This window comes from Pseudorasbora parva, chromosome 7, assembly GCF_024679245.1.
Source record: "Pseudorasbora parva isolate DD20220531a chromosome 7, ASM2467924v1, whole genome shotgun sequence".
In the NCBI taxonomy this organism is placed as follows: Eukaryota; Metazoa; Chordata; class Actinopteri; order Cypriniformes; family Gobionidae; genus Pseudorasbora; species Pseudorasbora parva.
In genome coordinates, this window is record NC_090178.1 from 19,746,259 (window position 1) to 19,768,036 (window position 21,778).

General features: G+C 37.0%; 1 protein-coding gene and 1 long non-coding RNA gene across 2 annotated transcripts in view; one reads left to right on the top strand and one right to left on the bottom strand.

Moving 5' to 3' along the window:
* The first annotated feature begins 1,796 nt into the window (after positions 1 to 1,796).
* dgat1b (diacylglycerol O-acyltransferase 1b) lies at positions 1,797 to 20,513 on the top strand. Its single transcript, XM_067448473.1, has 17 exons — positions 1,797 to 2,274; positions 5,513 to 5,600; positions 6,546 to 6,586; positions 8,973 to 9,058; positions 9,685 to 9,737; positions 10,259 to 10,364; positions 11,850 to 11,978; positions 12,789 to 12,860; positions 13,016 to 13,119; positions 13,477 to 13,515; positions 13,606 to 13,647; positions 13,730 to 13,774; positions 13,902 to 14,014; positions 14,227 to 14,292; positions 14,480 to 14,567; positions 18,326 to 18,388; positions 18,564 to 20,513. Exons 1-17 carry the CDS (start codon positions 2,069 to 2,071, stop codon positions 18,726 to 18,728), a joined length of 1,506 nt encoding a protein of 501 aa, XP_067304574.1. The 5' UTR covers positions 1,797 to 2,068; the 3' UTR covers positions 18,729 to 20,513.
* LOC137082905 (uncharacterized) overlaps positions 14,580 to 21,778 on the bottom strand; it is a 30,984-nt gene continuing 23,785 nt past the window's right edge. The window contains exon 3 of the long non-coding RNA XR_010906422.1: positions 14,580 to 15,952. This is a non-coding gene — a long non-coding RNA (uncharacterized lncRNA). The remainder of the gene's footprint in view (positions 15,953 to 21,778) is intronic.

Below are 21,778 nucleotides of genomic sequence, written 5' to 3' on the forward strand. Positions count from 1 at the left end.
TTTTTTTTACAGTGTAGAGAATGCCAGCGATATCGGGAGTCAAGTCCTTGACTGAACCGCAAAAGTGCTGACACCCGTGCCACCCGTGAAGTGTCTATCAGTCTGCCTGGATCGCAACTGAGATAAACTAGCTTTCGGTCCCTAATGACTGAGTAAATGTGGCATCCCTGTGATAAAACATGACGTGCCACTACGCCACGCAGGATTGAATGATTTCTGCCTCACAACTTCATTACAAACCCAAGGACACGCTTGCAGCCGGGCACATTCCTCCTCACCTCAGGCCTACACAACCAAACACCCCTGCCAGCTTGCTCTGACAGCCCTGACAGAAGAGAGGGTCACAAGTCATGCGGCCAGGCATAAAATACAATCAACCTGCCACTGAAATGTATAGAATTAATCTTTCTCTGGACCCTATTTCATACGGGGGCTCGCAGCCAAGTGAAACAAGCGGCAGTATCTTTTTCTGAGGAAGCTGAGAATGAATAGCAGCCATACAAACTCTAATGTCACATTTTGATCCTGCTGTCCTGGCCAGACTTTGAGTGTCTGAACTTACATTGATGCTGCTGACACAGAATGATCAATTAATAATTAAATCTTTTTCTTTTAAATGCACGGGAACCAAAAAAGAACCTACTTTCCTACACCAAAAAACTGGATGGCTGCACGCAACACAGTCGGATGCAGCATCCAAAAAGTTGTTTCCAAAATGTCTCTCACTCTGATTTACTGCAGAATGTTTTCTTGTAGTTTACTTTGCAACTTTGATAAGAGGGGAAGTGAAATGTTCTGCCTCGATGAGCACTGAGCATCTTAGGTAGCGGTTGTCTGCACACTGCACATTTTTCTAGCTTATTTCCACCTGTTTTTGTAACTCCTAGAATAAACGGGGAATCAAATATTTTGGAGTCACACAAAAATCCTAAACTCAACCATTACTTCCAGTACCAAATTTACTAAGGTTCTAGGATGTGATCAGTCACTTGAACATTTTCAATTGGAGCCATAATACATTTTATTTGTAATTTATATTAAACAAAATCTCAAAGTGCTACAGAATTAAAACAATCAACAACAATAAATAAATAAGTAAATAAAATAAAATGAATAAAACTGAAAAATTAGGAAGTAACAAATTAATCAAAAGCTCTGCTAAAAAGGTGGGTTATATATATATATATATATATATATATATATATATATATATATATATATATATATATATATATATATATATATATATATATATATATAACCCACCTTTTATTTTTTTATATATATATATATATATATATATATATATATATACAAAAATATATATTTTAAAGATCTACTGTGAAGATCCCAGATTTAGTATTTTTAACATCCAGAAAATTTTAGTAGGCTACTGCAGTAGCTTAGCCTATAGTGAAACTGGTTATGTTAAAGGGACAAAAAAAGAAAAAGAAACAAAACTGTCACATCATTAACTCGCATGCTGCTCCAAATCAGGATGACTTTCTTATATGAAAAACAAAATAAGATGCGAGACAGAGACTGGTGTCAGTCACTATTCACTTTCATTGTAGCCTATTGAAAAAAGACCCAAATGAAGTGAATCCGGACTGGCTTACTTTTTTACTTACTTTTCAGAAAAGAATCATACGATTTTCAAATTTTGACAAAACTTGTTTTATATTCGTTATAAAGGTCATGTTTTTTGTCTGAAATATCACAAAGTGGTCTGTTCAAAGTGACCCTCATGGCAGCTTAGAGTTACAGTATTATACACTACTGACTCCTATTGGCTTAGACGAGTCGTTTTACATGCCACAGCGAACGCGGAACTAGATCCGGGGGAAAGTCGTAAACTTGTCTGAGATTAATTTTATTAACAAACGTGCTAAAGTCCACACTCAATTATTTGAGTCAGACACCATGATTACAAATCTTGCGTCAGCCTAATAGCTTGCAAAACAGGGGCTTTACGCAAAAGCTTGTTTTTCCGGTCGCAGAGCCAAATGAAACTCCTGCGTGGACTTAAATTTGTTTGCTGAAGGCTTGCTGTAAATTAGCTGGAATCATGATTGACAAGGATGATTTTCGGCCCATCACACGGAGCCGTAGGCGCGCGACCATCACGAACGCAAAGAGCGAGACTGTGAAACTCAGAAACGGCGCGACCGCAGCAGCCAGTGATCCCAAGGCACGGGAGTCTCTCACCAAAAACTTACAGGCACCGCTGAATCAAGACAACAAACGAAAATGCGAACCCTACGACAAAATGAGGTGAGATGTAGTCTAAGCCAAGACGTCATGCAAAAACGTAGGTTGTTTTCGTTTTGTGGGCATTTATATGTGACAACGGGGACAAAGATAGACGGTCACTCACACAGAGCGAGGATTCGCCAGTGTGCATGTGGCACAATACCCCTTTTAACCCCTTTTTACCCCAACTACCCTCATTTCATTTATTCGACAATAACTGAAAAACTATACCTAAAACTGAACAAACTGCAAATGTAAGCTGTGATGATTTCAGGATTCAATGGACTAGCCTATAACTCTGAAACATTTTTAAAATGGCTAGATGTTGGGGATGTTAGCACACATTCCAGATTATAGGAGAGGAAATTTAGTAAAATATAGGGTGAATTCAGGTAAAGTGGGCCATAAGTTCAGAAGAAAAAAACCGGTTGATCTGCGATATCTTGGGTGGAGGGGCGTGTCCCCTATTATTTGAGCGCAACAGTCGCAAAGTAACAATTCAGTGTAGGCTACTCCATATGGGAAATGGTTTTGAACAATAACTTTTAAGAATTTTTTTAAAGATAGACCTACTGCGAGCAATTAAGTTGTTAATCAATGGAATATGGTTTTGTGAAAGCAATCAGCCAGCTCCCCCCAATATTTGAAGTTCAACTTATTTATTTTTTTAAATTATGTTTAAATAAACATTGTTATCAGCGTAATTCTTGGTGAAAAACTACATTACCCATGATTCTGCAAAGAAATCTCCACCAATCAGAGAATTATCATCCTTTTATTACTTGAAGAAATAAAGATACCAAAACAGATTTCCAAAAGCCAAAGCTTTTGTAATTACAATGATCCAAACAGCAGCAAACAAATAAATAACACAAACCTACAGAAACGTGTAAAAAAAGAAAAAAAAGAAAGAAAGATAAAGAAATACTTAAATAAAATATTACACAAGGTGGATATCGTCATAAAATATCAGAAGATTTACATGGTTTAAGGGCTTTTTTGTTACGCATGAGTCTTAAAGATTTGTAGAAGATCATTAAATCTTTATGGAAAGTACAATTGTGGGAGGATTCTCTAAGAATCTTCATTTATGTACGAAGTAATTGGCCAATAGCACAATATTGTTAACCAAAAATTCCCCATCAGAATTCAAAGAAAGACAAATATTTTACGTAGAAGAGTCAGTCTCCCTTCCCTATCAAACTACTTAAATAATCTTTAGTTTTAGATTTATCGTTTTTTAAATCAGTTGTCATTCGCAATGATTTATAAGATTGTAGTTCTTTGTCTTATTAAAACCTGTTATATCTTATACCCGTTTTTTTTTTCTTCTTCTTCAAAGTTTGTAATGCTGTGTGTGATTCACATCATTGCCGGTTAGTTTGATTCATGGCTTATAACTCTTAAATAAAGACTATTTTTTCCCTATGGGAAATAAATAAAGTCCCAGTGAACTGAATAGAGTTTGACTTCAGCGCTCCTCCTCTCCATCTCACGCTCATACCGGACTAATGGTTCGAGAAGAGCGGTTAAGGATATTCAACCCCAAGCTCAAACTGACATCATCTGAGAAGGAACGCCATTCCAGACCGGAAATTACTTTTTACATTTGATTAAAAACATTTTTTTTCTGTGTATTAACTTGCACTGAATAATTGCTCACCCTAAGACCAGTAATATTTGCTAACAAAGTAAATAAGGTCGGTTAAGCAATCAAGGCAGCTGAAAAAATGGGCGGGCACTGTTATGCTGATTTCATGCAGTGACCACCATTTTGAAAATAAATCCCAGGTAAGCAAAGGTAACCAACAACGTCATGGGCAGAGGAGAAACAACAGCAGGATAAACATATGAATCTTACGAGGTGGATGAGTGCCTCTTCTAAACTTTAAAGTCCTCATGAAATCAAAATCGATCTTATTTACTTTGTTAGCACATATTACAGGTCTTAGGGTGAACAATTAATCCGTGCAAGTTAATACACAGAATTTTTTTTTTTGCCGTAGTAATCTTTAATCAAAAGTCTGGAAACGGCGTTCCTTCTCAGATGATGTCAGTTTGATGGCTTTCGGTTTAAAACTCCCCTGAAACGTTCATCTGCTATGAGCGTGAGATGGAGAGGAGGAGCACTGAGGTAAAAACGCTGCCCTCTGTTCAATATTCCGTTTCACTTGGAAATACGTCACAGCACTGAAGAAAACTCACTCGCTACTTCCGGTTCAGTGGGACTTTAATGCTTTTAAGTAGGTTGCTGCTATTTGGAGCCATACATTCTACATACTAAAGATCTTACATTTACATTCACACCCCATTTAAAAAAAAAAAAATATATATGAAATTATGTAATTTTATTTACATGGACAATCAGAAACCAGTATCCATGTCATAGTGACAATTACTTAAGTGTCTCAAGAGCAAACATGTTTGTGATTTGTTTTTCCATCAGCACTGCACCTTGCATGCATAATCAATAAAAAAAACACTCTCACCTAAAGCAGCGAAATCTAATGGTTGAACCTGCCATGGTATCCAACAAAGTGCCAACTTGAAAAACTGTGCTTGCTTACCAACTTGTTTTCATTCCAAAATGGCGGATGCAAATAAGCAAATCAGCCCTAGATCCGACCAAAATCTTGGTTAGGTCAACCTTAGACGCATATTTTAAACTAACCGTTTTGCATTGCATTAGCAACAAATATACGCCTGTGTTTTATAAATTGATATGGTGTTGTTTGATGCTAATTCATGTTTAAGGAGAAAAAAATCAAAAAGGCCCTTTAGCCTTGTTATACTCTATGGATTTAGTGTCCTGTAAGTGGCTTGCCAATGATTTAGATTTATCTAATACATAAAATAAGTAAGTTGACCAGAATTCTTGTAGGGAGGAAAAATGTCCTAAAGTAGTGTAGCACTTTTCTTCAGCAGAGTTGTTAGCGTGTCTGCCTTCAAAAAATCTTAACCCAAAGTTTTGGGAACAGAACTTCATGCATGAAGACAAAAGGGCTACAAACAAATAGATACTCTAAGAGAACATTCCACTGGAGATCCTGCAATCTACCCTGAAAAAATGCTGTTCCTTTGTTATTCTAATTGTACAATTTGGTTCACGCCTTTACAGGCCCCAGAAATCCACACAATCTTTCAATACCAATTTAGGAAAAATCCTATATCTAAATAAAGAGAACAGTACTATTACATTGTAAATAGTTTAATAAGTATTACTGTTTTTATTTCATGTTGTCTTTATTTCACCCTATAGTTGCCACAATATGCAGGAGTCAATGCTGAGTTCTGCAAGCAGCTTCAAAAATTACAGAGGAATCCTGAACTGGTGTGTTGTAATGCTGGTGAGTCTGAAACCGTCACATAAGCTGATCCCTGTTGGACTATGCTTTGGCTTGCCTACTTATTCTTCTAGTTGAACTGTGTCACAGATATCAGTGTGGATTGTAAATATTTCCCCTCTCTGCCAAAGATTAGTACTAATAATGTTTACTGCCTAACATAAGTCAGATTAAATACGGTTAAATGTTATTTTATGGTAGAAGCCAACTTGTGGCTCAGATGTCCACTTCCAGATCATTGTTACTTTCTGAAAGTATATGTTCATATAATCGAGCCTTGTGGAAACATTTGTCTTTCTGGCTGAAATGGATAAGCACATGCGTATAGGCCTTATAGAAGCTAACATATCTCCATTTGGACTTAACAGGCTTAAATTGAACACTGGAAAACCCACACTAGTGACAGAATTGTAATGCAGTGACACATTTTAAGTAACATCGGATGGTGTGTGGCAGTCATGTGGCATGTGAAGAATCGTTGATCAGTATGTCTGTTTATGGAGACACACTTAATGCCAAGTGACACCCAAAAATAAACGTCCCAAAACAGCTTGTCTGTCTAAACACTAGCTGAACATGGAGGACAGCCAGCCAAGTCCTTGTCTTCAAAACTGTGAAGAATGCATTCACGCTTTTCAATTTACTGTTAATGTAAGCTTTGAGACGGCTCAATTTTGTCCTCTGCATATTTTTTCAGCCAGATTTTTTTTCTTTCATCCTTTGTTTTTTCTGATTCTATACATATGAATAAGTGTGTCTGTCTTCTGTATAGATTTATGGACATGGATTTCAATATATCTCTGCAAACTGTGTACAGACAGTGAATAAGGATCTTTGGATGACTTGGTTCTGGTTGTTCTGACATGTTTAGCTAGCATTAGTGATGTATTTGTGTGTTGGTTTTCATTTGTTTTCTTCATGAATGTGTGTGTCTCTGCTCCTTTCCAGGTTTTGAGCAATGCACGCCTGTTCTTGGAAAACCTTCTCAGGTATGAACAGTATGCATTGTTTTGTTGTTTTTTTTGGGAAATAGCCATAACATACCATTTGAATAACTAAAGTCTGCATGATATGAGAATTCACCCTATCAATTGAATGATTCATTGTTTAATTTTTATTTTGCCTTGTGATTTTTTATCAAAATGTCATAACTCAATCTGCTCTCTGGTTACATATGCTAGACTTCTCCAATAATTTTTTAGGCTATGTCTACATTAATCCGGATACATTTGAAAATGTTTTTTTGTTTTTTCATTTTAAAACGCTATCCGTCCACACTCCAAAAGTTTCTTGTCCTCACTGAAACATCAAAAAAAGCTAAATTCACCTTACTGGGCATGCGTTAAACCTCATAAAAGCTCACCGAGATGACAGGCAGAACAAGACATTATCAAGTTGTCACACAATTCTTCTGGCAGGATCATTTTATTAAACAAAATATCTCGCCTTTCACTAATGCATTCAGGTTGCACTCGCTAAACATTACATATGTTTGGTCTGAAATGCAACTGCTGTCATGTTTTGGCACATGTCTTTGCTGGACTGTGATATGACAAGTGTGTGAAGTAATATATTTTATACACAGCACTGTATAACAGGCACAATAAACATGAATTCCTATTGGTGCAAAATGCATCACATGACTAAACGATGTTTATTAACAAAGATTCGGGAGGAGGGCTTTCAGATAATTGACACAAGTGGAGAGCACTCAGCTAATCAACAAGAGGTGTATATATACACGCAGCAGTCTTACCTCTGTTCTGTTGACAGTTTATCAGCATCCCTCCTCCACATTTTGCTCTTTTAGTTCTAACCACGAAGGGGGGGGGTACTCTGGGTTCGGGCCAAGTTGGAGCTCGAATCCCTCCCCCCGGACAGCACGCCAAATTTATATTTATACACGCATTTATATTACTCTATATAATTATATGTAAGTGTGAACTCGTGAAAGATGCGTCATCGTTTTCACAGTTGTTTTCAAAAAGCTACGTTTTCGTTGACTTAAAACGCCGTCTCAGTGTGGACGGTAGGACAAAATGGAGAGAAAAAAATAAAAATGTATTAGTGTGGACATGGCCTGGCCATGTGTCCACCAAAGTATTTTTTCACCTGGCCGACTGACGTATGGGAGTGCCACATTTTTAGAATGCCATGAGCACAACTAGGCGTTGAGCGTCTATTTCACGCTCAAGCACTCAGCGCTCAGAGAATTTTACCGGTCGCAATGAACTTTTACTCAAAGAATGTTCAATTTTGAGTAAAACGTAGCGCTCACTTTTTACCCAGTCGACCAATCACAGTGGAGGAGGGGGCGGGACAAATACAACACCGACCAATCGCCACATTCTGCGTGTTCAACACCAAAAGATGACAACAAGAAGCATAATAATGGAACAAAATAATTTAAAACAAGTATTTTACATTGTATCATCATAGGCCTACAGAAACCAACTATCTGTGAAAAGAGATTCCATTAACACTTCCGTGTATATTACGTATCATAGCGGGCAAAGTGTCTCAACTGGATAAAAAACCCGCTACGCTGCCAAAACCCTCTCAAGTGCCCACAGCTAGGCGTTTTCAGCTGGCTAAAAATGCTTTGGTGGGCCTAGTCTGCTTTAACCCCGCCCTTTCTTACAGCCGAATGTAAACTAGCATTCAGATTTTTTTTCAAGGCCCTGCTTTAAATTTGTTCTTTTCTGTTACTCGGTTTTATTTAGATTTACATCACAATATGAAAGAAAGGGTATGTCGCTACTTCGATTTTATTGTGACGTTGATGAAATAAAAATGGGAGATTTGTGGATTTTAGTCCAATTATTTTATCTTAAAATTGACACTATCAGTATACATACTTCAATATCAATCACTTGCACAAAAGGGCATATACAAATCAAATAAGATTGTCCAATGAAATACAACTGAAAAAGTTCAATGTCTCTAACAATAGGAACTGCAGAATCTGGTCCTCAGACATTTACAACTGACCTTTACCTCCAACTTCCTGATTAAGCAGGTGTTAAATGAACACAAAAGTGTTAAAACACATTCTCCCCAGCTCTGCTCTCTCCGTGTTTTGAGTGTCATGTGGATGAAAATGAGTCTATAGGGTTTGTTTGAAAGTGTACAGGCCTTCCTCTCCCTGAGTAGAATGAAACACTAAACCCCATGCTGAGAGAACCATATGCTTTCATCATGTTGCACACTTCTGCTTACAGACAGTATGTATACAGCTGCCCGCTGAAACCATGGCAAATAATCTGAGATTCAGAACAACACAAATGCAGGAATAAAAAAACATGATACGTCAGTTGTGTAAAGGTTTGGGGAACATGTCTGGTTTGTAATTCACATCTATTCTTTGTGTCGTAGGTATGGCATTTTAGTGGACCCGATTCAAGTGGTGTCATTGTTCCTCAAGGACCCTTATAGCTGGCCTGCTGCATGCCTGGTCATTGGTATGTATTTTAAGGGAAGCTTAGATATTTCCCCCTTTGATCTATTCTTTTGTATTTCAGACAGGGACATTATTTAAATCAGGCTGGTAGAGGACACTCCCACATATTCAGATAATGCCCGTTTGATTTGCAAATAGCAAAAATACTACTTACCGGTATCTACTTAAATGTAGATTTTGTGTATAATTTTGTATGTAATTGTTTTTGAACCCATAGTCTTTATAGAGGGGCAGGTCATTTTATCGTGCTTGTAGCATGTGGTGTGATTCATTTTACAGTGTGTGTGTGTGTGTGTGTGTGTGTGTGTGTGTGTGTGTGTGTGTGTGTGTGTGTGTGTGTGTGTGTGTGTGTGTGTGTGTGTGTGTGTGTGTGTGTGTGTGTGTGTGTGTGTGTGTGTGTGTGTGTGTGTGTGTGTGTGTGTGTGTGTGTGTGTGTGTGTGTGTGTGTGTGTGTGTGTGTGTGTGTGTGTGTGTGTGTGTGTGTCTGCCTTGTTGCAAGGTTCATCTTGAGGGTATAATTTTGACCTCATCTATTTCATTACAGGCTGGGAAATACTTGTATTACTAAAACTGCATTCGTTTTTTGAAATTGTAATATTTGACATTATAACAATTTGTTTCTTACAGTTTCTAATGTTTTTATAATCGTGGCGTTGTACACAGAGAGAAAACTAGCCATGGTGAGTTCAAAAGCCATTCACATTTCTACGTTTAATCTGTTTATCTTAATGAATAAAGCTATTGTCATAAAAATGCAAGGGTTTAGTCACTTCACACAGTATAATTTGGCGTTTGAAATTACACTGAGAGGTTGTGAAGAGTTCATTTTAGAGGGCGAATTTGATTCATTGCGTTTTAAAAAGTCTGACATATTTGAGAGAGCTTGCAAATGTGAACCGAGTATCAGCACATTTACTCAAATGGCTGAATTGAAAGTGAAGGAACTTATAAACAGTTCAGGCATTTTGCTGATGTTGTGTAAGACTTGCATAAAAAATTAAGTGTTGGGCATTTAGGGAGGAGATGCATTTTTATGTGCAATTTCTGTTTTATGTCATTTCTTAATTTGTAATGTTGATTTTGTTCATTTGCCTCGATATCCTTGTTTTTTTATTATAGTTCTTTATGGTGTTTTTTATTGTTAGGTCTGATTGTGTTGTCATCAGACATGTTGTAAATGTTTCTTTGGTGTGTTTTCCAGGGGTCGTTCAGTGAGAAGGTCGGCCTGCTGATCTACATCTTTAATTTAACATTCGTCTTATGTTTTCCGATGGTTGTTGTGTTGAAGCTGCCATCTATTACACCAAGTGAGACTGTACATTATACACACACTTTCATGATGCATTGTGTACATAATACAAAACTTACACAACCACATATATAAAAATGAGAGGTTAATATCATATTTGAGATCTTTAGCAGATATCATCAAATGAAATACTGTAATATGCTGTATACTAAAATACAGTATACTGTAAATTAAAATATTGTGGTATATTACTATATAAAAAAATATAAATTAATTCAATTATATCATGATTGCTTGTAGTTTTCAGTATTTTATTTGTGTTAAGTATTTATTGAAAGTAGTGTAGAATTCATTTTAAAATTAAATAAATAAATTCAATAAATAAGTACTTTAAATGAGATCATATCATTTATAATGTTTTGTCATTTATACACTGCCATTCAAACAAAGAAGAATAATGCACCTGAGGTGGTGATGCGGTCACGACGCAAAGCAAAGTGGCCGTTTCACCTCGTTGTGCATTAACACAATCATTCACAATCATTCGAATATACTCCAGGGTTTCTACTGATATAAAGCCATATGTTAATTGCTGAAGTAACCCTTTAAGCATTCAACCCCATATATAAGCATATATATCCCTAATGTATTCATTCACTGTTTTTTCTGGAAAATCATAAGCATTGTTGTTGCATTAATAAGCCTATCAGGTGATCCAGCAGAAAGGCATTGGGCATTGGGCACAACAAAACTATAAATTACAGACTGAACTAATCTACCCTTTAACCAGCATGCAGATCTCATGTGCTCAGCTGGGATGGGAATTCTATTTTTATCCTCAATAGAATATAGAGCAGTAATTGCATTATCAAAGCAATTGTGGATCCGAGCCACAGCCTAATCTGTGGTGCTCATCCAGTGGATGCAGGTTTGATTCTGACCCTCATTGTGCCCTACTTATTGATAAAAGTTTAAACCTAAATTCAGGGACAGTATAATGATGCATTTTTGTAGGAAATACACTCCCTCACTTCCTCCTCTCCATACCACAACTTTCTGTCCACTCTCATCTGTTTGTACCACGGGAGGTGAAAATGTGCCTCCATCTGTCACCCTAGTGCTGCACACACTGCTCCTGTACCAGACAGCCAGGTCATTTCAGGGGCCGTCAGGGCCTTTGCTGGTCCTACGGCCCTTGAGCCCATCTCTCTAGGGCATAGACGCACTCCAGAGCCCCTGCATTGACCATTTCCACCCAACATATGGCTGCTATTGATAAAGCAGTAGTGGAGGGAGCATATGAATGTGAGCCAGGTCTGTGCACGCTAGAGTGGTGATGGGCTATGAGTCTGGACATGCTTGGCCATGTGACCGTAAGTTATGAACCACTGAAAGGAGGCATGCTGCGGTGTTGTGATGGAAGTGTATTTGCCTTACAAACCACTTGTGTTCCTATATCCAGGTAATAAAAGAAAGAAGTGAGTTCTGTGCTGAATAGGTCTTTCTAATAGCATGTTTCTGTCATTGTGTCCTCTCTATGCAGTCGGAGGGGCATTCGCCTTAGGAATCTACACCATCTTGTTTTTGAAACTGTACTCGTATAAAGATGTTAACAAGTGGTGCAGAGAAAGAACGCAAGCCAAGGCCCGCAGCCTCTCCAGATCTCTTTCCTGTGAGTAAATACATCGACTCCTTATCATTATGTGCACCCTCTTCTGGAGTATGAAAGGTATGAAATAAACATAATAGTAGTTTAACTAGTTTAACATATGTAGTGCACTATATGGCTAAAACTCTGATGACATTTTTGAGCCCCCCGTTGGCTATAATAATTCAAATTTACAATATGATAAACACTATGCTACACTATGGACGTTGTTCCGTCCCCTGCGACGAAGGTACACCATCCGTGAAAAATGTTCCTGGGCAATGAATAATGTGAAATTTGCACTGAAAAAGGCTAAAGGAAAATGTGCTATGCAAAAAAAAAAACATTGTTATAAAGGAATAATAAAAACATTCAAAACTCACAACTAATTATTATGTATTTATGTAAGATGCACAATGCAAATAGTGGCACCAGTATAGAAATTTTCAGAATTCTGCTAATATTAGAAGACATCATATCATGAAAGAAGATATTTTGAAGAATGTTGGTAACCAAACAGTTACATTTGTATTCTTTGTGTTGAGTCAATGTGAACAACATTCTTTAAAATACCATCTTTTATGTTCCACAGAAGCAAGATAGTCATATAAGTTTGGAACAAGAGGAGTGTGAGTAAATGATAACAGAATGTTCCATTTGCAGTTGCAAGACCACAAAATACTGGAGGGTCTGGTTATAGGATCAATAGTAATCATTTTAGTGATTTCTTTGGTGTTTGGTTGATAGATCAAATATGTTTTGCAATAAAAGCTTGTATGATTGTATAGTGCGAGTTGCAGAATCCTGTTTTCTTGACCGTTCCTGTGTTCTTAGGTCCATCATCTCAACCTGCGTCCAGCGGTATGCAGTCATATGTGTGTTACCCAGGAAATCTCTCTCTTAGGGGTAAGCTACGGTATTTTTAAGGCAATAAAATTTCCTAATTCTACTTTGCTAAAATACAGAATACTGTTTGACACTGATTTTGTCATGATATCTAACAAATATAGTATAACCTAACTTGTAGTTAGTATTTCAGCTCTTTCTTTTTTTTCTTTCAGACATGTATTATTTTGTTTTTGCTCCAACCCTGTGCTATGAACTTAATTTCCCCCGCTCTGAATCCATCCGAATGGGATTTCTGTTCAGGAGGCTCTTTGAGATGGTAGGCGATTGGCTTGGACATATTTCCTGACATTATTGACATTTCCATACATAGATGAGTTGTGCTACAAGATTTGTTCACAGTATATTTATGGCTTATTTATTTTGTGAATATTGCATTCTTGCCTAAATCGGCAATAAATCATAGGAATTAGCTTACTGTTTGCACACAGTTCCAGGATTCATGGCAGAAATTATGAGGGTCATTTTTATGTATGAAGGTGCTTCTTGTTAGACTGTTACTTTCGGTTATAGCTGTTGCAAATTACAAATTAAATCCACACACACACTTCTATTGTTCACATTTAAGCTTTATATTTAGTGAGAAATTAAAATTATTTTCGCTTGTCTGTTGCAGTTGCTCCTCACTCAGTTATTGGTTGGTTTAACGCAGCAGGTAAGCATTACAGCGCATTTGGAAATCACATCAAACCTTCATGTCTTTGAGACATATTTCATGTCTAATGTTCTTTCTATTGTCTTTTAGTGGATGGTGCCAATCATTCGAAGTTCAATGAAGCCATTGCAGGTGTGTTCATGTGCTTTATCATCTGTTTTTCAGTGCTTTAAGCAAGCTTTCATTCTATAAAACCATCTTTCATTTTTTTCAGGAAATGGACTTCTCTAGAATGACAGAGCGTCTGCTTAGATTGGCAGTAAGTAAAACGAACGTTCCTCCTCAGAATAGAAACACATCTTTCCTTACATCTGTGTCGTTTTGATGGAAGATTTGAAGCATGAAACAAATTATAGAGTAAATACTGATGTCTATTTTTACACTAGGTGCCCAACCATCTCCTCTGGTTGATTTTCTTCTACTCGTTTTTCCATTCCTCAATGAACTTTGTGGCTGAGCTGTTGAGGTTTGGAGATCGGGAATTCTACCGTGACTGGTGGTGAGTTATCTTTTTTGGATGTCTTTACAGTTATTTCTCTTTGTAAAAGCTTTGAGCGGCTAGAGGTACCCATTCCACACCTTACTGCGTTTGATGGGCTTTGAATGCAGTCAATCCGGTTTATATGCGCCATCTCTGCCTCTCTCACTTCTATTTTGTACTGTACGTAGAGTTTTAGTCTCAGATGGATTGTGACACCGTGTTTCTTTTAGGAACTCCGAGACGATAACGTACTTCTGGCAAAACTGGAATATTCCTGTGCACAAGTGGTGTCTCCGGTGAGTGAACGGGGGTTTTGAAAGAGACCGCAGACAGCTGTTGGGAGGCGAGATAAAATACGACACAGTAAAACTCACAGAGACTATAATGAAGAGAGACTATAATGTGATCTGTCCACAAGAAATATATGGTTATTTACAGTTCACACTGGCTGTGAGTTTATGTGCTTCTCTCCTGTTTTCAAAGACACTTTTACAAGCCGTTGCTGCGAAGAGGTGCTGGCAAGTTACTGAGCCAATCAGCTGTATTTTTCGCCTCTGCTTTTTTTCACGAGGTGAGATATGCATAAATCACACACTGTTTTAAATATTCTGTCGGGTCATGGCAAATGAAAGTTAACAGTCTGAGCAGGGTAACAACCTGTGTGAATTATTCCCATTTTAGAAATGTGCTACTTCTCATAAGCAACAGCAATACACTGTACTATTTCAGAAGCTAGTGTGTTTACTTTGAATATTTCACTATTAGTGCCATTTAAAATACAGATAAAATATAAAATAACAAAATTGCATAAACTTAAACCATCATGTACTGCTCACTTAAAGGTGCACTATGTAGTATTTTGTAGTAAAATATCCAAAAACCACCAGGCCAGTGTTATATATTTTGTTCAGTTGAGTTCTTACAATATCCCAAATGTTTCCAACTATTTGTAAATTTTGAGAAAATTGCTATTTTAACCAAGGAGGTTGTGAGGGAGTCGCCTGTCAATTGCGTCATATCTTTACCCTCGTTTCCAGTTTTATTTGGCAGAAACGCTTTACTCTTAGCAGTGTGAACAAGTGTCACAGCAGCCGCCACACGAATGCACAGAGTAATGTCAAAATATCATTTTAAATGTATCTAATATGATAAACAGTGCTGCGTTACCTCATACTCATGACCAGAAAAGTGAAAATGGAGCCCGCGACTGTGTCCCGTCACAATAAAAGTCCCGTTGCTCGCGAGGCGTGTGTTTGCATAACAATCACTCCAGCGGCCTTGCTCTGCTTCACACTACAGTAACGTTAATAACCGAATCCATGAACATGATTTCTGCCCGAGTTCTATTTTCCACCGGCTGTGAGGTGAAGACCACATGTCCCAAGATTCTGAGCTCAAACTTGGCATCACTACGACTTTGTTTTGAATAGGTGCCCTCTAGCGGACGGAAAAGTTACATAGCGCAGCTTTAAAGTTAATATTTAAAAACACTATTCAATAATATTGTTAAATGTAATCTTGAAAATTCCCTTGTAACATCGAAAGAATGTTAGTTGATAGGGTCTTATTTTTTTATGTTATCGAATTTTATTATCAGCCATTTTTCAGTTATATAAAGCTGGTTTAGAAGAAAGTATTTTAAAATTATTACACACTTCAAAGAAAAAAGAAATGAACATAAAAACACAAAGAATAATAAAATCAGAGACCTTTTGAGCATTGCGGGAAGCAGCTGTTCTTTGAAGCAGCTGTGGATTCTCGAATAATTTGTAAAATTGTAGATGTTCACCACTCCCGAGGCGTCGTCTCATTTCCCTGACTCAGAAGCAGGTGCCCAGCGTTTTGGCTGGCAGCCACACTTCTTCAGAGGAGATGAAGGTCAGAACGGAGGGATGAGGAAGACGAAGAACAGGCTCCTATCAGGCTGCTGTTCTCTGTGATAAGCTGTGAGCTGAGCTGGGGGAAGGGAGAGAGAGGGAGAAATCAGGGAAGAAGATGTGTCCAGTCCGCAGGTGCAGGCAGATAGTATTCTTAACCGTCTTATTAAAAAACATTGACCTTCACAGGGCACCTTACAACCGGACCCAGGATCACAGTAATGACTCAGAAAGCTCAGATGGAGAGTGAAGTTTCATCTCAGGAATATCTTAAACTTGAACTGTAAAGATATACTGAAATTTTAAAAAGGCTTTATTTATTTAGGGGTGATGTGCTTAGGGTACGACCTAGCCATGATTTAGTGAGGGGTAACAGGAAGGCCAGTGTTTCAAGACCCCTTTGGTTAAATAGAGGTTAAGGACTTAGTTAAAGGACGCAACAGCAGTGCTCGACCCTTCTGTGCTTAATCAATATTTTGTGGCGTGATCATGGGGAGTTACCAGCCTCATATAACTGGATATATTCTTTTTTTTTTGTTTTTGAAGTCTACCAGAATGTTCTCATGCTTCAAATGTTCCAAGAACACATTCATTTCCACACATTCCACATTTTACGTGCACTTCTTTTTCCAGTCTGTCAGTATCGCTCTGTTCCTGTATCTGTTCTGTCTCTTTCCATGCTCTGATTGGCCGACTTAAACCAGTGTGCTGTGATTGGTCAGCTGCTTCGAACGCATATTCGAAACGGAAATATCACGCATCTTCCTCAAGTTACCGCAAGTTTCAACACACTACTAACGCAACTCAACCAGGCCTCTGCTTTTTTTCATATGCCTTTGCATAAATTATTTAAATAAAAAATAGTGACGTGTGTGTTTTTTACAGAACATTCAAGTGCACACACTATACATATATATATATACAGTTGTGCTCACAAGTTTACATATCCCTTGCAGAGTCTGCAAAAATGTTAATGATTTTAACAAAATAAGAGGGATCATACAAAATGCATGTTATTTTACCAAAAGGTTTAAAAAAATAAATACATAAATGATTTTGTGAAAATTACCCAGTTCAAAAGTTTACATACCTTTGATTCTTAATACTGTGTGTCATTACCTGGATGATCCATGATTTTTGTTTTGTGATGGTTGTTGTCTTGAGTCTCTTGTTTGTCCTAAACAGTTAAACTTCCCAGTGTCGGCTCTTAATGCATCGTGTTTACTTCTGGAGCATCAGGGAATGTTTAAACCTTTTTCAATAGTTGTGTTTGAGTCCCTCAATTGTCCTCATTGTGAACCACAACCGTCCCCAGTCCCTGTTGGAGAGGGTTTAAATATGCAAAAGATGCACAGGACAAACAAGGGACTCAATAACAACCATCGCAAAACAAAACAAAAAATAGCTGTGGGTCATCCAGGTAACAACACACAGTATTAAGAATCAAGTGTATGCAAACGTTTAAACTGGGTCGTTTTTATACATTTAGCCTGGTTTTGTGTTGTGGACTATATGTAAACAAGTTTTTTTATGTAAAATATCGTATTCAGGGCAGTTTTTATTAAGTATGAGTTTTTAGCTAAATATTATATTGACAATAAGAAACTAATTTATATTCCATTTTCCTCGCTTAACTCTTAAATGAATGACTGACTTCAAATTATTCAATCGGTTAGTGTTGTTCTTTTTCTTTAGTAGTCTTCAAACATGTATGCTGTTATCCATCCTTGTGTTTTCCATCAAACACAAAAGTAGACCTCTTGAAAGACGTCTTACGCAACTCTTGGCATAGAGCCACAGTTCTTTGTGACCTATTAAGCTCTAAATGGACATGTTGATGAATCTTCAAATATTTCTACTTTAGTGTTCGATGAAACCAATTGCAGCTTTAGATTGCCAAAGAGGGAGATTAAATAATAATTGAATTTTTATTCTCAGGTGAATAAATCATTTGAACTGGTTTGTTGAATCAGACTCAGTTGAACACAGGACTCATTCTCAGCAGTAAACTTAATCAGCGAGTTAGCTTTGATAACTCGCTCGTCCTCAAAACCGTAGGTTTAAAATAAACGAATGTAAAAAACCTGAAAATGTAATCCTTTTTAGAAACACTTACCTGACCATCACTCAGTAGTTAAAGGTGTTTAATGCGCTGTTTAAATACACATATTCACATATTCAAATATTTGAAATATTCACATATTTGAGGTCTAAATGACTTCATTTTATTCTTGCCTAAAAAAACACCTAAAACTACATACTGTGACACAACAACAGTAGTATTTGTAAAAAAAAAAAAAAATAAGGTGGATTTGCTTGACCGGTCGCCAACTGTGAAACAGTTCCAGTGCTGATACTGCGGGAATATCACATGGCTGGAAAAGGCTCTGAGCCAATCAGATTTAAGAACCAGACAGAACTGTTGTATAAATATATATATCTCTGTCTGCAGTACTTGGTCAGTGTCCCACTCAGGATGTTCAGACTATGGGCATTTATGGGCATGATGGCGCAGGTAAATCTTTAATCTTTACATAAAAAAATTACATTAATATTTATTTTCATGCATTCGCACATAAGAAAACTATATAAGTTTGTGATGATCATCTAAGCAGGTAGCTATAAATAAATGAAATCTTTTTTAATGTCAATACACAGTAGTTTTTTCACTTTAAAATACTTTTTTTCAGCTTCCACTGGCATGGTTTGTGGCCAGGTTTCTTCGGGGGAACTATGGAAATGCTGCTGTGTGGCTCTCACTCATTATTGGTCAACCTATCGCAGTGCTGATGTATGTTCATGACTACTATGTCACCCACAACAAGGACGACCCGACAGTCGCTGAAGCTCTGTAATCACACTGTAAAGCCCCATCGTTTGATCGTAGACTTGGCTAAGCAGCCACACTTCGAAATTTGCCGTAAGACTATGAACTATACTGCAGAGGTAATGTTTGGAGTACATTGATACAGTTGAAGATTTCCAGAACAGTCAGGTTTCCGTGAAGTCTTCAAATACATTTGCAGCTCTAGGCTATATTTAAACCTCCATGAAAAATTACAACAGCCAATCTATGCGAATCTGGCCCAGAACGTCCAATAGAAATGCACACAAGTGTTTAAGCTTCTGAATGTGACTCTACAGGTGTTAAGTGCTTTTAACTAAATGAAACTGGACATTTTTGTGGGTAGCCTATGTTACATGCATTAACAGTAGGACTTTCTCACACTCAGGTCTGTGTTCTGTCACTTTTAACATTTTCTTACAGTTCAAATATTCAGAAAATTCCTTAAACGGATATTACTATAGAAATATGTTGTTGTTTATTAAGTGCCATAAATCTACATAATGCGGTACAGTATGCAAAGAGATTATGTACAGGTAGAAATGTGTCATTTTTTTAATTAATAGGCTATATTTTTTAATATAATATGTGGGCAGACACTTTAATTGTTGACTGTTTGACTTTTTGCAAAGGGATACGAGAGAGAATGTTTGTTAAATCCAAAATGTTACGTCCATATTTTTTAATCCACATTTTATTTGTTAAAATTATATTGAATTGCATTTTTTTGTGTCTAAACTGTTGTACAGTACACTGTTGAGATGCCATCTGCGCTCCATTATCGGCATTATGGGACGTACTCATCAAAAGTGCGCCACCCTGTGGGGACTGTTGAGAATAAACAACCCTGCATATGATGCTACTGTGGCGCCGTTATTTGTTTTTGTGGAGGCATTTATCAAGCATAATTGTATTCAACTGGAGAGAGCCGGATGCATTGTAATCTCGCAGTGTGTTATTTTTCACAGATCAGGGCCTTCCAGTGCAATTTGTCCTCACATGATGAGGGTGCCAGATCCACACAATCAGTGCAATTTTGTGATAAATGGCTTTGGAGATAAGTCTTATAATAGCCTCGGGTCATATTGTATGAACATCCTATCGCGTGTGCCGCAGTGCAACAGACGCACTTCAAGAGCCTTTGCTATCTAATAGGCTGATAGTGCTTCGCTGTGCTGCGATCTCTTTAGTATACATTGCCATACATACAAAAGATTGGAATGGCTGAAGAATGATTACGGCGCAAAAAAATCAATGCTGTATATGTCACTGTTTATTTGGTTAAATAACTAATATCAAGTTTAAAACATTACCACTTTGGACTAAAGTTTACTACAATAACTTAGCTATTGCAGGTAGGCTATGCTATTGTTCAAAAGTTTAGGGTCAGTAATATATAGGCTATTTTTAAAGAAATAATACTTTTATTCAGCTAGGATGCATTAAATTGATTAAAAGTGACAGCAAAGACATTTATAATATTACAAAAGATTTCTACTTTGAATAAATGCTGTCATTTTGAACTTGAAACATTGAAAATATTTTTGAAGGTTCACGTGACCCTGAAGATGATTGAATTTAAAATGTTCACACAATGTCGCAATTACAACTTGCTGATAGTGTCCACGCGTCCTCGAAGAACTCGTAATTGCAATTTGCAAACTAGGAATTTTCTGAGCTCTCCTACATGAACGCAACATATTGGCATTGATGGTGTTATGAAATGGCGTGCTGGAAAATTTGTTTTGCCAAGAATAAATACATTTGAACATTAAATTAGAAAACAGTTAGGCTACACTGTTGTTGTTGTTTTTATATAAAAAAAAATGCTTAATTTGGTGAGCTAGATAGTGAGATGCTCTATGTTCTGGAAATTTGGTCAAACATGCTATTTTCACTGTGTATCAGTTCACATGTTCGTTAATATAGTAAATAGCTTCAACAACAAGACAAGGTGATGTATATGTTTTGGGGAAAAACTGAATAAAACCTATACCTTCCACACACTAGCAATCATTCTGCCCTTCACTCTATTAGACTCACTTAACATCAAGAATCAGTGTATGAAACTCAATAATGGTTACATGCTGCAGTGCATTCTGGGTGCATCATAAAAAAACTCATCCATGACTCCCAGAATGCATTGCAGCATGAAGCGTGTCACCATTTTTGAGATTCATAATCTGATTTTTGATGTGAGTCTAATAAACACATTTTAAACAAAAAAATGTTGTCCAATTTGTTTTCAAAATCCTTCAGACACACCTTTTCTGACACATATTATCAAAGTTTAGATGAGATCAGTTAATCAGACCTGTAGATGTTTGTCACCATCATTTACTAGAAAACCACCAGATCATATTTTATCTTGGCTTATAAACTCACAGTTGCAGCAGCCAGAGAAAAACTAATGAGGGTCAAGAGCCCAACTAAAGTAAACACTGATCACCATAATGGTGACTTCAAATGAAACATTTTTAATAAAACATCAACAACTAGGCTAAACCTATGTTACTTCTCAATAGGAAATAAAGTCAATCTGGTTTGTAAGTAAAGCTGGTAATGTTATTTATGGAGTTTTCCATGTCCAGTGCCCGCTGGGAAACTTCCTGCTAAAATCTTTATTAAAATTTGAAGGGATAATGTATAACAATGTTATCACTAAACATATTTTAAAGTCCCCCTGTGGTAAAACAAGTTTGTAATGTTGTTTATATGTATATGTGGTGTTTTTAATATGCTTTTAGACAAACCATGTGCAAATTCATAGTGGCTGAGTATTTTATCTTTTTAGAAGTCCAGTGAAACAAAGACAGTCTCAAAAACACGTTTGAAATCGACGGTGTTTCTGACGTCCCAAAACACTAGGCTACTTTGTATACAATCACATCAACATGCAGGTGGGTTTTAGCATATCATCATTACTTTGCTGTGAAGCAGGGGAGTCTAAAGAAAGCCAGGTTATCCCAGTATATTTGTCTGTTGATATGAAAAATCATATACATTTAGCCATATAATGGGGGATTTATATATATAATGATATATATATATATATATATA